The sequence below is a fragment of the Pocillopora damicornis genome, chromosome 1 (genome assembly GCF_964200805.1).
Source record: "Pocillopora damicornis chromosome 1, jaPocDami1.2, whole genome shotgun sequence".
Taxonomy (NCBI): Eukaryota; Metazoa; Cnidaria; class Anthozoa; order Scleractinia; family Pocilloporidae; genus Pocillopora; species Pocillopora damicornis.
This window is the reverse complement of record NC_142670.1, coordinates 15,524,227-15,541,360: the sequence shown is the minus strand read 5'-3', so window position 1 is coordinate 15,541,360 and position 17,134 is coordinate 15,524,227. Positions and strand designations below refer to the sequence as shown.

At 37.8% G+C, this 17,134-nt stretch overlaps 1 protein-coding gene and 1 long non-coding RNA gene across 3 annotated transcripts in view; one reads left to right on the top strand and one right to left on the bottom strand.

Annotated features, from left to right (window-relative positions):
- Window positions 1-17,134, top strand: part of LOC113669918 (uncharacterized) — a 257,015-nt gene that overhangs the window by 180,199 nt on the left and 59,682 nt on the right. The window lies entirely within an intron of this gene.
- On the bottom strand, window positions 12,621-14,525 carry LOC149052275 (uncharacterized). Its single transcript, XM_089200412.1, has one exon. It carries the CDS (start codon window positions 14,523-14,525, stop codon window positions 12,696-12,698), a length of 1,830 nt encoding a protein of 609 aa, XP_089056538.1. The 3' UTR covers window positions 12,621-12,695.

The following is a 17,134-nucleotide window of genomic DNA, read 5'->3' as shown; positions in this document are numbered from 1 at the left end:
ATTAATGCGCGAAAATTAATGTAAAGGTTTGATAGTGGAAATTTGTTTGCCTCTTTTTTATAAATTGTTCTAGCTAGCGAAGAGTTAAGACCTCAACTTTTTCAGTATAAATTTCTACAGAATAACATTGTATCAAGACGTCCTCTCGAAAATACAGAGTAAAAGTGCGCAGAGTTCACAACAACATGCTACATATTTTTTAATGGTGAGTACGTGCTCTCGCTTCCTCTTACATACGGGAAATCAGTAACTGACGTAATACGTCACGCCACATGTCACATCCTCCCCAATATAAAATGGGTCGACAAACCAAAAAAAAAAAACGAAAAAACTGGAACATGCATGAGAAACCTTAAACAATAATAAACTGGAACATGGACACTATGTGCGAAAGTGCCTCAACTAGTAATAAATGTTCAATTTTGAACAACAAATAGAAGGTTCGGTGTTAAGCCTAACAGGCAATGTCCACAAGTTGCTTGTAGGTTGGTCACGCTACAAATTCCTTAAGGTATGAAGGTCTAGTGAGCAGTCTTCCTGACTGGGTTCTAATCCCTGAGTCCAGCTCTTTGTAGGGTTCACTAGATGGTAGGCTTTTAGTGCCTGATTCTTTGCGAAGTGAGGGCTCATCTGGCTCGTCAGGGCAGCTTGACATTTGTGGTGGCTCAGTAAGGGTATCCTCAGGAGGCAATTTGCTGGTCCTTCTTCCATGGCCTAACATGTTGCCGTCTGGTATTTGCTGTGATTCACCACTAATTGCTTCAGGGCGTGACTAATTAGTCTTCTTCAGATGGGCTCTGTTGCGCCTATAAGAAGATCCATCTGCTGTCTCAATTTCATATGACCTTTCGTCAAGTCGTTCAACAACCACTCCCCTCTTCCATTCCTTTTGCCCCAGTGCAAACGGTTTCAGCCTCAAATTGTCTCCCTCATTCAATTCAGGTAAGTCATGGGCATCAGAATTGTAGTATTGAGCCTGCCTTTTTTGAACATCTTTCAGCTTCTCTCTCTCGTGACTAGAGCTCAGGGTTCTTGGTTCCAGGAGAGAACCAGTTGTGGGAAGTAATGTCCTTGTCCTCCTATTCATAAGCCTCTGAACTGGACTACTTCCGATTCCTTGAGATGGGATATTGCGCTCAGCCAGTAGTCCCAAGTAGAAGTCATTGCCACCTTTAGCAGGTCTACGGAGGACTTTTTTAGCAGACTTCACAGCAGCCTCTACTTTGCTGTTAGCCTTACTATTGTAAGGAGAGGTGACCCTGTGCTCAATGTCCCATTCTTTTGTAAGCTTTTGGAACTCTGCAGCTACAAATTGGGGGCCATTGTCACTAACAAGTGAACAGTTCCAGAATCTGTGTTATGTAGCCGGTCCAGCTCCCAATAACCACTATAGTAATCGACAGTTACCAAGTAATATTTCTGGTTTAGGGTGAAGAGGTCCACAGCAACTTTTTCCCAAGGCCTCTGGTATGTCATGACTCATGAAGGTCTCTTTCCCATGAGAAACTTCAAATAATCTGCAGGGCTCACAAGTCGAGATCCAGCGCTTGAGTTCAGAGTTCATACCAGGCCAGTACACACTCTCTCTCGCTCTCTTCAAACAGCCTTCTACACCAGCATGCGACGCATGTATGTCTTTCTTTATCTCAGCTCTCAGCCCTTGAGGCACAACAAGGCGCTCCCCTTTGAACACCAGCCCATCATAAATACTAAGTTCATCTCTCATGCTGTAGTAGGGGGTCAGCTGAGGTGAGATCTTTGACTGATCCTCGGCCCATCCCTTCAGTATGGTGTCCATAAGCAGTCGCAGGGTTTCATCCTTTGCAGTCTCGAGTTGGACTTTCTGTACCCTCTCTTATCGCATGGGTAGGAATTGGACCTTATTGACAGACTCAAATTCACTGGGAGTTGATTGACCATCAGCTGGGAGAAATGATCTGTTCATCATGTCTGCCAGAAGTTGGGTATGGCCAGGGGTGTACTGGACGTCTATGTCGAAGGCCAGGCTTCTGAGGAGCATACCTTGTAGGCGTTTTGGTGCCCTATCAAGTGGTTTCTTGGCGATAGACTCCAGAGGCTTGTGGTCTATTTTGATAACAACATGACGCCCATAGATATACTGATGCCATTTCTGAAGTGCAAAGACAATTGCCAACATTTCTTTTTAGATGGTTGCATAGCGGGTCTCTGGATCCGTTAAAGCTCTACTAGCATAAGCAAGGGGGCGACCTTCTCGCATAAGGACCACACCAAGCCCTAAGCTACTGGCATCGCACTGTATGACAAGTTCCTTGTCTGGGCTGTAGTAGGCAAGAACTGGAGCTTGAGTGACAATTGCTTCACCTCATCGAAAGCTTTCTCTTCAGCATTTCCCCAGTACCATTCAACTCCTGTCTGGGTCAATCTCCTAAGTGGATCCATGACTTGGGAAAGTCTTGGCAGGAATTTAGCAAGGTAGTTAACAGTGCCATTCAGTCTCTCAATTTTTTCCTTGGTCCCAGGCGTTTCTAGTTTCAAGATGGCTTCGACTTTGTTTGGGTCAGGTTTCAAGCCATGTGCAGTCAGCAGATGTCACATGAAATCCACCTGTTGTACCCTCAGCACCACTTTGTTCCTGTTGAGCTTGACGGACTTCTGCCGGCAAAGTTCCAATAGCAACGAGAGATTCTTGTCATGATCTTGCCTGGCGTCATCAAGAGTGTCACCAATACCATAAATCAAGATGTCATCTGCTATGCAGGCAACACCCACAATTCCTTCCAGAGCTTGGACCAGACGTTTCTGGAATATTTCCGAGCTTACGGAAAGTCCAAAGGATAGGCGTGTCCACCTATACCTCCCAAAAGGGGTTGAAAATATGGTAAGCATGCTAGAGTCTTCTTCCAAAGTACAGTGCCAATATTCATGACTAAGGTCAACTTTGCTGAAGATTTTGGTCTTGGCAAGGTCAGGAAGGATGTCATCAAGGACTGGTAATTGATAGTGTTCCCGCTCTAGCGCAAGGTTCAAAGAACGTGAGTCTATGCAGATGCGTTGGCTTCCGTTCTTGTTGGTGGCAATTGCCATCTGATTTACCCAGTCAGTGGGCTCATCCACTGGAGTGAGAACTCTTGCAGTGTCTAGCCTGTCAAGTTCTAGTTTCACTGGTTCTTTTAACTCAATAGGCAGTCGTTTTGGCGGGCAAAGTATCGGTTCCATATCAGAGTTCAGTGTGAGTCGCACAGAGCCAGGCAGGGTTCCAATGTCCCCGTTGAAAATGTGAGGAAATTCATCTAAGATATCAGTGCTATCTACTACTCCACTGACATGCTCAAACTGGTCATAGTTGACTGTGATGAGGTTCATCTTTTCAGCAGCCTTGCAGCTAAGCAGGGGGGTGAGCTGTTTGTCAACAACGGCAAACTTTACCATGTACTTCAACAGTGTTTTTGGGTTTTCAAAGAGCAGCTTGCAGGTTTCAAGTGCTTTCATCTTCACTTTGTTCCACATTTTCAGGGAGATATTAGAAGGTTTAGTATGGCTGTCATCGGTGTGACTTTTAGGGATATACAGACAGTAGCTCCACAGTCCACTTGCAGGACTGACTGGCTTGGAGTTAACGAGCATTTCACAATAAATGGGCTTGTCTTGTCTTTATCGAACACCATTAACAACGACACTAAGAGTCTTAACTGAAGCCACGTCCGAGTCAGAGTCTGAAGGGTTAAAGTCTTGACTTACCGAGTGAACTTTGTCTTTTCGCTCGCAAATCTTCCGAGCCCTTCCAGTGATTCATTTTACCACAGACACTTTTACCCCATGCAGGACACAGTTCCTTCTTCATAAGATGAATTTTTAGGCAGAATTTGCATTTGAGCTTTCGTGATTGGGAGTTACTCCTGTCAGGTAAATGTTCGGAACGGTCACTCCGTCTCCCGCTCATCTTTGGAGGGCCCTTTGCCTTGTTAATCCAATGAACTTCCTCGAGTTTTCCACCTATTGCTTGCATATGAGTTGTGGCGCCCTCCGAGGTTCGACAAATATCGATACATTTCTTTAGGTAGAGCTTTCTTTCCTGAAGTAGACGTTTGCGAGCATCCTCCTTTCTGATCCCAAGGACTATGCGGTCTCGTATCAGAGAGTCTTTCATTGTCGGGCATGTGCAGAAATTACATGTGTCGGTCATGTTTCTGAGGGCGGTCAGGTAAGCATCGAAGTTTTCACCAGCTTCTTGATTGCGTTGGTTGAATTTGAAGCGCTCATACGTCTCGTTTACGTCACCGGTGAAGTATTCGTCAAACTTAACGACTATCGTGTCGACCTTGTTTGAATCTTCGCTCGCAGTGAACTGAAATGCGCTGATTTTCCAAGGCGCTCTGCCCGATGGTGCAAAGAAAAAGAGCCTTCTGGTATGCCTCTCCTTGCGTTTAAAATTTCGAAACAATAGCAAAGTTGAGCCAAGTTTGCCACCACAACTTCCACCTTTTCGCCGAGCAGTCAGCAAGATTGAGTGGAGGTGGCGGTTTCACTTGAGGTAACGACGGGCGATGGATATTTCCAGCTTGGTTCGAAGCCGTTGTGTGTACAGAAACAGTCGCGGGGGTTCCAGAGGAAGATTCCTAGTCGCTCATCGTTGAAACAATAAACAGAATAAAAACCACCACCGCTGCCACCATGTATCAAGACGTCCTCTCGAAAATACAGAGTAAAAGTACGCAGAGTTCACAAAAACAAGCTACATATTTTTTAATGGTGAGCACGTGCTCTCGCTTCCTCTTACATATGGGAAATCAGTAACTGACATAATACGTCACGCCACAAGTCACGAACATAGGTTACGTTTTGTACCTAACGGGGCAATTTTTTATGCATTAATACTCGGTACGCTGCAGATAATGATATAAGAGTTGTAAATGATAATGAAAATGGTAATGATAATTATTCAAACTATATCCACCTTTGTTTCAACTTCTTGATTCTGATGTAGGAAAAATATTTTCAACCATAGGACAACATCATATACTTTTGAGATCTGGTTTGAAAGAATTAGCACAAAAAAATCGTCTTTCATGTACACGGCGAAACAGAAATTTCTGATCTGAAAATTGGTACGTCAATGATGACATCATCTGTATTTATATGTCGAATATTGGTGCGAACTAGTGAAAATGTGAGTTACCGAACGATAGTTATCTTTCTATATGATCAGGGATCAAATTTGGGTTAGAAAGTCTTCATTTTGCTGCAGCATTCTATCAGCTATTAGTTAGTTTCCAATAGTAGTTGTAATCAGCATTTTCTTTAAACCTAAACCAATTTTCTTTTCTATTTTTTACTGGGAAAAAGAAAAACAACTATGTCAAGACAAAGACCCCAGTATTTGCATAGAAAGTAGAAAAAGTAACTTGACTTTAGAACTAGTACTTAAAAAAACAATAACTGATATCCAAAAAAGGTTAACTGGTACTTGTATGGGTACTTGAATTAACTTGTACTTGTACGTCGAAACTGACATAAGTGATGTTGGAAACCAAACTTAATTAGTTTTGTGGACAGCAGGTTCTGAATTTAGTTTTCTCTTTCTCAGAAATGGCGCATGAAAAGAAGAACTCTAGAAAAGCTAAATGTACAACTAGGATATTTTACAGATAAAAACAAGCAATATGGCCGACAATGGCTATCTAGCAGCAACGAATAACAAGTCTATGTAATACCTACCTAAAAAATGCGAAAATACATGGCAGATACTAAACATGTACTTTCAAAGTTAAACTCATCCCTAACCTATTTAGGATTTCAAGAGCAGTTGTAGGAGCCCTGATTATTTATGCAAATGAAATTTGGGTGGCATTCGTTCCTTTTAACAGCAGGAGCTTCTCTGCATTTGTTACTATCTGAAAAAACAACATGCAAACTACATAAAGATTAAAATAAAACGGATGTCAATTCAAGGAAAATAAACGTCACAAGTTCAATACTCGTAATCTTATGACACAAATGTTAAAAAATACGAAAAAAAGAAACAGGATTTTCCGTCAAGAAATCTCACATCAACGAGAACGAGAAACGATCGGCCATCTATTCATTCTAATAGGAAGATAAAACAAAAAATCAGTTAACTCCAGACCCTTATCATGGACACAATATTACATCTAAGGCTAAATGTTTGTACTTTGTTACAAAGAAATTCGCTACATTTCTTCTGGTAGTCAATACGAATTAAGTCACTGATCATACCATCCTCATTTTGTTAATTAACACATTTACGAAATCTTGGAGTTTTATCATTGACTGTCACGTATGTGGAATTTCGTTGTAATTGCATTCGGAGTGCAATTACACCGGGAAAGGATTATATAGAAATTAGAGAAGATAAACGGAAGCGAACTAAACAGCCCAGTAAATAGCCTAAAAATCCAACAATATGAGAGCGAGAAAAAGTTTTTTTTTTCTTCATTCAAAAATTGTTCAGATTTTTAATTTAAGAACTAAATTAAAATTATTTTCTCACTCAAATCCTCATTTTGCTTCCATTGCTAAACGTAAAGCAGGCATCCCAAGCTCACTTCTAGAGAGAAAGCAAACGATTTTTTCATTAGCTAACGAAGTAAAGTTGACTTCCACTTCTAGCGGGAATAACAGTGGGAAAAGCGAGCTTAAAACGGCAGAGAACGCCAGAAACCACAGCGGACACACAAGATTTGAGTAAATTCACTGATTTTACGCGTAAAATAATATTTCGAAATATACGTATCGTTGTAAATCGACCATATTTCGTTCCCCATATTCTTCCTTACAACGTGGTTAAATTCTCAACGTTCCCTCTCGTAACTTAACACCGAGTCACACAACGCGTGACGCTTTTATGAATCAATCGCTTGCTTTTTTTCTCCTAACGTGAGCTTGGGGCGCTTGTGCGTAAAGATATTTACATAATTGCTGAGGCGCATCCTGCCAGCTTGGGTTAACTGTGCCTATATCGCTTATTTCTTCTTCTTCTTCTTCTTCTTCTTCTTCCGCGTCTGTTCCCAGGTCGTCCTCAAAATAAATATTCATGTCTATTCCATATCGGAGTATCTTTTAAAATAACTGCAAGTTTCAGTTTCCTTTGAAGCCAACAAACAAAATAAGTTGGTTTCAAATTAGTGTTGTGGAGGTTCCTGACTGCATAGAAAAAATTCAGATAGCGTCCCTTTGTAAAAATGTTCCTTCTGGTTGTTCGTTGGCTGGTGAAGCTTATTTTCCTCGTGTGACAGGCATGTCACGTCGGCGAAGGATAAATTAACGCTCGCAAAATAATGCAAAGGTTTGATAGCAGAAAATTTTTCCCTTAACAACGAATTTTCCAGTTTTAAATTGCTACAGAACAACATAGGTTACGTTTTTCAGCTAACGGGGCAATTTGTTATGCATTAATACTCTATAAACTGCAGATAATAACATAAGAGAAGTAAATGGTAATGAAAATGGAAATGATAATTATTCAAAATATATCCACCTTTTTTCCAACTTTTTGTTTCCTAGCAGAGGGGAACTGATGTAGAAAGAATATTTTCAATCATAGCACAACATCATATAATTTTGAGATCTGGCTTGAAATTAACACACAAAATCACCTTTTACGTACACAACGAAACAGAAATTTCTGATCTGAAAATTTGTGCGTCAATGATGGCATAATCTGTATTTATAAGTTGAATACTGGTGCAAATTAATGAAAACGTCGGTTGCCGAATGATAGCTGTCTTTCAATATGATCAATATTTATATATATATATATATAAAGTAGTAATCAGTCCTTTCTTAGCTTTAAACCTAAAATAATTTTCCTATCCATTTTTGTCGTATGCGTGACTTAAACTCATAACTCATAACTCTGAATTTCTTTAAAACAACACTTAACAGCAGCTGTAAAAACCTTTACTTTTTAGTGTATTTATTCTCTGCTGCTAATGTGGATAAATGCGATCAGGCTCGGAAAGAGTAAAGGGACAATCAAGATTCAGGTACTTAATGTAATAGCTTTGTAGCTTTCTCCTCTACCCTTAGTGGTCGATTTCTTTATCCTTCTTGCGGCAAAATTGTTAATTTAAAGACGGTGAGCAATTTTTTGGGTGTATCGCAGAATAACTTAAACTTAAACTTAAACTTCTAGTTTATACCTGTTAACTTTTAACCAATAATTCTTAATTCTCTAAACCATACCGGAGCTTTCTCAGGAAAGAGGGTAGTGGGAAAAACGAGATTCATCAAATCCCTTGTTCCTTTTTCAACGAGTGATGATAAGAATGCTCGTCATCGATAGTTATCTTTTAATATGATCAGGGATCAAATTTGGGTCAGAAGGTCTTCATTTTGCTGCAGCATTCTATCAGTTGTCTAGTTAGTTTCCAATAGTAGTAGTAATCAGCCTTTTTTTTAAAACCTTAACTAATTTCCTTTTTTCATTTTTGTTCAGTACGTGTGACTTTAACGAAAAACGCGATTAAAATTCTCTTACTAACTTTGAATTTATTTAAAACAACAATTAACAGCAGCTGTAAAAACCTTTACTTTTCTGTGTATTTACTCTCTGCTGCTTATGTGGATAAATGCGATCAGGCTCGGAAAGTGCAAAGGGACAATTAATATTCAGGTACTTAATGTAAAGGCTTTGTAACTTTCTTCTCTATCCATAGTTGTCTATTATTTTATCCTCCTTGGGGCAAAATAGTTGATTTAAAGACGATGAGCAATTTTTTCTGTGTATCGCAAAATAACTTAATTTCCGGAACAGTTGTCGATTCTGTTGATGAATACGTGTTTGTTTTGTACTCTAACAGAATATTGATTCTTCACTATTTATCTCTGGAGCGTATAGTCTGTTTTTCGATTCGTCTAGTTTCTTTAGGTTCTGTGAAATCACTGAATCATGAACTCTGCAATGAACTTTCTTAGTGGTTTCACAACAAAGGAAACATAGCACTTCTGTAAAACTGATCAAAATTAATTTTCTCTCTATAAACATAACTACAATATTGTGTAAACTACTGACGAGAATCGAGAACGATCAACTTGTAAAAATGTCCAAATGCCTAGAGAAACACAAGATTTAGTGGTAAGATCTTTGGACTTCAGAATGGAAAAATCTGCATTGGAGTGTCCACTTTGAATTGTTGTTTTACATTTAAGATGTAACAAAAAAAAAAAGGAAAAATTGGTGATCAGTTTGTTAAACCAAAAATTTGAAAGTCAAATGAAAACTGAGTCGGAGACAAGAAGCGGTCGGCTTGCGGATGATGCGGGTTCTAAAAATTACTTAGTTTCAATTTTTTGTCAGCATCAATGAAACTAAAAGGAACTAAAATAAGAAAAAAAAAAGAAAAAAAAACATATTATGTCCACATGCTCTTTAGGAAGATGTAAAAACTACCAGAGTTTCGATAACTTTTAGTATGTAAATAACTCTTTTAGTTTATAACTGTTTATTTCCAAACAATAACAATTGTTTATGTTGTGGAACTTTAAGGATTTGCCTCCGAAGGAATAGTGCTATTCTTAACTCAAAATTTTGATTTCGTTTTGATTAAAAACAAAGAATTACGGTCAAGTCGCCGACGGTTCAACTGGCCAAAGCCAACTCGCCGACGTGTAAAATCGATTAGAGACGTCGGCGAGTTGGTCTTCAATCCAGTACAACTTATTAGAAGTTGAACATATAGAAAAGTGAAATATCTTTAGTAAAAAAAACAATTTTGTTTTCTTGCAAAAAACTTTATAAGGATTTCATGGCGAATAAAGCAAGGTAAACATCTCCAATGACTTTAAAAGCTTCAGACGCGAACGAGTTAAATTCTCAACGTTTCCTCTCGCAACGTAACACCGAGTCACACAACGCGTGACGCTTTCATGAATCAATCGCTTGCTTTTTCTCATGACGTGAGCCCGGGACGCCTGTGCTTAAAGATATTTTCATAATTGCTGAGGCGCATTCTGCCAGCATGGGTTAACTGTGCCTAAATCGCTTATTTCTTCTTCTTCTTCATCTGAGTCAGTTCTCAGGTCGCCGTCAAAATTAATATTCATGACTAATCCATATCGGAGTATTTTTTTAAATAATTGCAGGTTTTAGTTTCCTTTGAAGGCAACAAACAAAATGAGTTGGTTTCAAATTCGTGTTGTGGAGGTTCCTGACTGCATAGAAAAAATTCAAATAGCTTCCTTTTGTTAAAAATGGTCCTTATGGTTGTTCGGTTGGCTGATGAAGCTCATTTTCGTCGTGTGACAGGCATGTCACGTCGGCGAAGGATAAATTAACGCGCGCAAAATAATGCAAAGGTTTGATCGCGGATATCTGTTTCCTTTTTTTTTAATTGTTCTAGCTAACCAAAAATAAACACAACGACTTTTTCAGTATTAATTTCCTAGAGAACAACGTAGGTTATGTTTTTCAGCTAATTGTTGTATGCGTGACTTGAACGCATCACGCGATTAAAATTATTGTCTTAGCTCTTAATTTATTTAAAACAACACCTAACAGCAGCTTTAAAAACCTTTACTTTTCTGTGTATTTATTCTCTGCTGCTTATGTGGATAAATGCAATCAGGCTCTGAAAGTGTAAAGGGACAATCAATATTCAGGTACTTAATGTAATATCTTAGTAACTTTCTCCTTTATTTAATTATTTTATCCTTCTTGCAGCAAAATTGTTAATTTAAAAATGATGAGCATTTTTCTCTGTGTATCGCAAAATAACTTCATTTCCGGTACATATGTCGATTCTGCTGATGAATACGTGTTTGCTTTGTGCTCTAACGGAATATTTATTCTTTGCTATTCATCTTTGGAACGTATAGTCTGTTATTCGATCCGTCTAGTTTCTTTAGGTTCTGTGATATCACCTAAAAATTAAATGTACAATGAACTTTCTTAGTGGCGTCTAAACAAAGGAAACATAGCACTTCAGTAAAACTGATCAAAATTAATTTTCTCTCTATAAAAATTACTATAATGTTGCATAAACTGCTGACGAGAATAAAAAACAATCAACTTGTTAAAGTGTCGAAATGCTTAGAGAAACAAATCAAGATTTAGTGGTAAGATCTTCGGATTTCGGAATGGAAAAATCTGCATGGGAGCGTCCACTTTGAATTGTTGTTTTACATTTAATATATAATAAAAAAGGAAGAAAAATTGGCGATTAGATCGTAAAACTAAAAATTTGAAAGTCAAATGAAAACTTAGGCGGAGACAAGAAGCCGTCAGCTTGTGGATGCCGGTATAACGTTACCTTAAGTCAAGCTCTGTTCACGTGTAGCCGTGGTTGTAAGTAAATACGTGCACGAGTGGGAGGCATTCCATTGCTACCTTCTAATGTTATAGATTTTGTAATGTTGTCCGCTCAGATGGTCCTTATGTTTTTTCGGTTAGCTGGTGAAGCTTATTTTCCCCGTGTGACGGGCATGTCACGTCGGCAGGGGACAAATTAATGCGCGAAAATTAATGCAAAGGTTTGATAGTGTAAATTTGTTTCCTTTTTTTTAAATTGTTCTAGCTAGCGAAAAGTGAAGAACCCAACTTTTTCAGTTTTAAATTCCAACAAAAAAATATAGGTTATGTTTTGCACCTGATAGGGCAATTTTTTATGCATTAAAACTCTGTACGCTGCAGATAATAACAAAAGAGCAGTAAATGATGATGAAAATGGTAATGATAATTGTTCAAACTACATCCACCTTTGTCTTAACTTCTTGATTCCTAGCAGAGTAACTGATGTAGGAAAAATATTTTCAACCACAGGACAACATCATATATTTTTTTAAATCGGGTTTCAAAGAATTAACACAAAAAATCATCTTTCATACACTCGGCAAAACAGAAATTCTGATCTGAAGCGAACTAATAAAAACGTCAGTTGTCGAACTATAGTTATCTTTCGATATGATCAGGGATTAAGTTTTGGTTAGCAAGTCTTCATTTTCCTGCAGCATTCTATCAATTGTCCCGTTAGTTTCCAACAGTAGTAGTAATCAGCCCTTTCTTTAAACCTGAACTAATTTTCTTTTCTATTTTTGCTGTACCTGTGACTTTTACGAATTACGCGATTGAAATTCTTGTCTTAACTCTGAATTGAAAACAACAATTAATAGCAGCTGTAAAAACCTTTATTTTTCTGTGTATTTATTCTCTGCTGCTTACGTGGATAAATGCGATCAGGCTCGAAAAGTGTAAAGGGACAATCAATATTGAGGTACATAATTTAATAGCTTTGTAGCTTTCTCCTTTGCCCTTAGTAGTCAATTGTTTTATCCTTCTTGGGGCAAAATTGTTAATTTAAAGACGGTAAGCAATTTTTTCGGTGTATCGCAAAATAACTTCATTTCCGGTACAGATGTCGATTCAGTTGATGAATAAGTGTTGGTTTTGTACTCTCACAGAATATTTATTCATCAAAAGGACGTAAAGACAGCAGAGTGGCAATAATTCTTAATAAAGAGACCACAACTTTTAGTTTGCAAGACATGTTTCGACATTCTTATGTCATCTTCAGTTGTAAATGCGATTTTAACGGTTGTACATTTGAATTTATATGAAATTACGTTACAAATTACGTATTGTTTACGTACGATTTGAATATTAAAATACGAAAAAACGTGACAAAGCACGTGCTAGATGGGGAAAGAAGGAGAGAAGAAAAATAATGATAATCATAAGAAAAATTATTATGATAACAGAATCAAAAGGAAAGAGACAGCTCTAGATGCTTCAATTGCTGATTAAGGATGGGTTTGTCCCACTTAATATGCAATGCCTCTTTGATCTTAATTTCGTATTTCGAAGCGGCAGAATCTAAAATGGTGAAACATTCTGTACCACAAGAGTCGAGACAGGCCTTTGATGATTGTAGGTGCTTGTAAATGTGTGAAGTTTTTTCAGACAAGAGGTGCTCACGAACCCGTGTACAGATGTGGCGAGTGGTCTCACCAATATAACTGGCATTACAGCCAGCACACGAAAATTTATAAACGACACGCGAACGTAGACCTGGTGGTACTGAATCTTTCACACTGAACAAGTTTCTGAGCTTAAACGTATTGAAGACTAACTTAATATCTAAATCAGGTCTACAATAACGTTTCAGTAGTTGCCTTAACTTGGTTTGAGCGATGTCAGAAAACCGCCCAACATAAGGAAGTTTAAAATAATGCGAAGAAGGTTTTCCGGAGTTTAATGTGGCGTTATGCGTGGGAGAAGGATTATAGCTCTTGGCCAGATGCCTGGAGATAATCCTGTCTATGACGCTGGAAGGGAAACAGTTTTTCCGTAGCAAGAAAATAAGTTTTTGTACATCCTTGTGGAAACCAACCCAGGAATTATTGATCTTATATACTCTGTCAACCAAAGTTCTTATTAAACCTAATTTGTACATCATAGGAGTGAAGCTAAAATAATTCGTCAGAAGACCAGTAAACGTCTTCTTGCGGTAGACGCTAGTAATTATGGATGGATTACTGTTGTCAATCAATATGTCTAAGAACGATAATTTCTCATTAATTTCCTTTTCCATTGTGAAGCGAATACTAGGGTGTCTGGTGTTTAAATAATCAAAGAACAATACCGTGTCCTTCTCATTATTGAACAAACAGAAGGTGTCATCGACATAGCGTCTGTAGAAAACAACTTCAGATAATGAAAAGTTGTCTAACCAGGTTTTTTCATGATGTCCCATAAAGAGATTTGCAAGTACTGGAGCAAGTGGGGACCCCATGGCAACTCCATCTATCTGATCGTAAAACACTCCCTCAAACAGAAAACCGGTTTCAGTTGTCGCAAAGGCAAAAAGCCTTCTTAGGTCAGCGGCGTTTATCGTAAGACCAGGGTTACCTTGATAAATGTACCTAATCGCAATATCTATGCACTCATCGAGAGGTATACTAGTGAATAAGCTCTCGACATCGAAAGATACCATGAATTTCCCTGAGGTAGATAATTGGTTGATTTCATGTACAAAAGAGAACGTGTCGCGGACGTTGTATTCGTGTGGGACATGTGGCTCGAGAAGATTACAAAGGAATTTAGATAAATTGTAATTGTAGGTACCTATTGAAGATACTATTGGTCGAAAGGGAGGTGTTTCATTAGGTCGTCTAGCCTTGTGCATCTTAGGTAGCCCATAAAACCTGGCTGGTTGAGAACCAACTGGGTAGATTCTCTCATAGGTATTTTTGTCTAAGTGGCCCTTACTTTTAAGTGTTCTCAAAAAACGTTGTAATTTACCTTCCCTTCGTAATGTTGGATCGTTATCATTAACCTTAAACTTGGAAGTGTCACTGATAATAGATAAAATACCCTGTTCGTAGGCTTTCCTGTCCATGACAACCAGGCCATTTCCTTTGTCAGGTTTCAGTATTACAATGTCCTTGTTCCTCCTTAGATTCTTTAATACCCTGTATTTCTTCAAGTCCGCTACAGAAGGTTGGTGCGATGAGACGTACGAGTGGGCAAGATGAGAGAGGTCTGCGACAAGTTTGCCCTTTAGTTTCCTATCGAGTATATTTCTGACCATGGTACGATTAATTAGCTCAAAACAAGAAAAAACATCCGTTTTGCTGATGGTGCTAGGACAAATAAATAATTCCTGGGTTGGTTTCCACAAGGATGTACAAAAACTTATTTTCTTGCTACGGAAAAACTGTTTCCCTTCCAGCGTCATAGACAGGATTATCTCCAGGCATCTGGCCAAGAGCTATAATCCTTCTCCCACGCATAACGCCACATTAAACTCCGGAAAACCTTCTTCGCATTATTTTAAACTTCCTTATGTTGGGCGGTTTTCTGACATCGCTCAAACCAAGTTAAGGCAACTACTGAAACGTTATTGTAGACCTGATTTAGATATTAAGTTAGTCTTCAATACGTTTAAGCTCAGAAACTTGTTCAGTGTGAAAGATTCAGTACCACCAGGTCTACGTTCGCGTGTCGTTTATAAATTTTCGTGTGCTGGCTGTAATGCCAGTTATATTGGTGAGACCACTCGCCACATCTGTACACGGGTTCGTGAGCACCTCTTGTCTGAAAAAACTTCACACATTTACAAGCACCTACAATCATCAAAGGCCTGTCTCGACTCTTGTGGTACAGAATGTTTCACCATTTTAGATTCTGCCGCTTCGAAATACGAAATTAAGATCAAAGAGGCATTGCATATTAAGTGGGACAAACCCATCCTTAATCAGCAATTGAAGCATCTAGAGCTGTCTCTTTCCTTTTGATTCTGTTATCATAATAATTTTTCTTATGATTATCATTATTTTTCTTCTCTCCTTCTTTCCCCATCTAGCACGTGCTTTGTCACGTTTTTTCGTATTTTAATATTCAAATCGTACGTAAACAATACGTAATTTGTAACGTAATTTCATATAAATTCAAATGTACAACCGTTAAAATCGCATTTACAACTGAAGATGACATAAGAATGTCGAAACATGTCTTGCAAACTAAAAGTTGTGGTCTCTTTATTAAGATTTATTCATCACTTTTTATCTCTGGAACGTACAGTCTGTTATTCGATCCGTCTAGTGTCTTTGAGTTCTGTGAAATGACCGAAAAATGAACTGTACAATGAACTTTCTTAGTGGTTTCAAAAGAAAGGAAACATAGCGTGTCGGTAACACTGATCAAATTTTAATTTCTCTCTATATACATTACTACAATGTTGTGTAAACTAGTGACGAGAATCAATAACAATCAACTTGTTAAAATGTCCAAATACTTAGAGAATCACATCAAGATTTTGTGGTGAGATCTTCGGACTTCAGAGAGGAAAAATCTGCAAGGGAGCGTCCACTTTGAATTTTTGTTTTACACTTAAGAACAAAAAAGAGGAAAAATTGGTGATTAGTTAGTAAAACCAAAAATTTCAAAGTCAAATGAAAACTTAAGCGGAGACAAGAAGCAGTCAGCTTTTGGATGATGCAGGTTCCAAAAATTACCAATATTCAATTTTTTATATTTTTGTCGAGGTTAGCATTTCTTTCTTCAGCATCAATGAAATTAAAAGGAAATAAATAAATAAAATAACAACAACAAAAAAAAGGCATACTTGGTCCACATGCTCTTTAGGAAGACGTAAAAACTACTATAGTTTCAATAACTTCTTGTGTATAAATAACTCTTTTAGTTTATACCTGTTAACTTTTAACCAATAAATTCTTAATTCTCTCAACTATACCGGCGCTTTCTCAGGTTAATTGAAAGACGGTGAGCAATTTTTTCGGTGTACCGCAAAATAACTTCATTTCTGGTACAGATGTCGATTCTGTTGATAAATATGTTTGTTTTGTACTCTAATGGAATATTTATCATTCACTATTTATCTCTAGAACGTATTGTCTGTTATTCGACCCGTCTAGTGTCTTTAAGCTCCGTGAAATCACCGAAAAATGGACTCCACTATGAACTTTCTTAGTGGTTTCAAAACAAAGGAGACATAGCACTTCTTTAAAATTGATCAAAATTTAATTTCTCTCCATAAACATTACTACAATGTTGCTTAAACTCCTGACGAGAATCAAGAACAATTAACTTGTTAAAATGTCCAAATGCTTAGAGAAACACATCAAGATTTAGTGGTGAGATCTTCGGACTTCAGAATGGAAAAATCAGCATGGCAGCGTCCACTTTGAATTGTTGTTTTACATTTAATAAATAACAAAAAAAACAAAAACAAAAACAAAAAAAACAAAAAAAAAGAGGAAAAATTGTCGATTAGTTCGTAAAACCAAAAATTTGAAAGTCAAATGAAAACTGAGTTGGAGACAAGAAGCAGTCAGCTTGTGGATGATGCGGGTTCTTCGGGTTCTTCGGGTTCTTCTGTCGACGTTAGCATTTCTTTCATCAGCATCAAGGAAATGAAAAGGAACTAAAATAAGAAAAAAAAGAAAAAAGAAAAAAGTACTTTGTCCACATGCTCTTCAGGAAGATATAAAAACTACTAGAGTTTCGATAACTTTCAGTATGTAAATAACTCTCTTAGTTTATAACTGTTTACTTCCAAAAAATAAATTCTTAATTCTCCCAACCATACCGACGCTTTCTCAGGGATGAGGGTAGTGGGAAAAACGAAGTTAATCATATGATTCATTACTCAAAAAAGAGAAGGGAATTTTTTTCAAT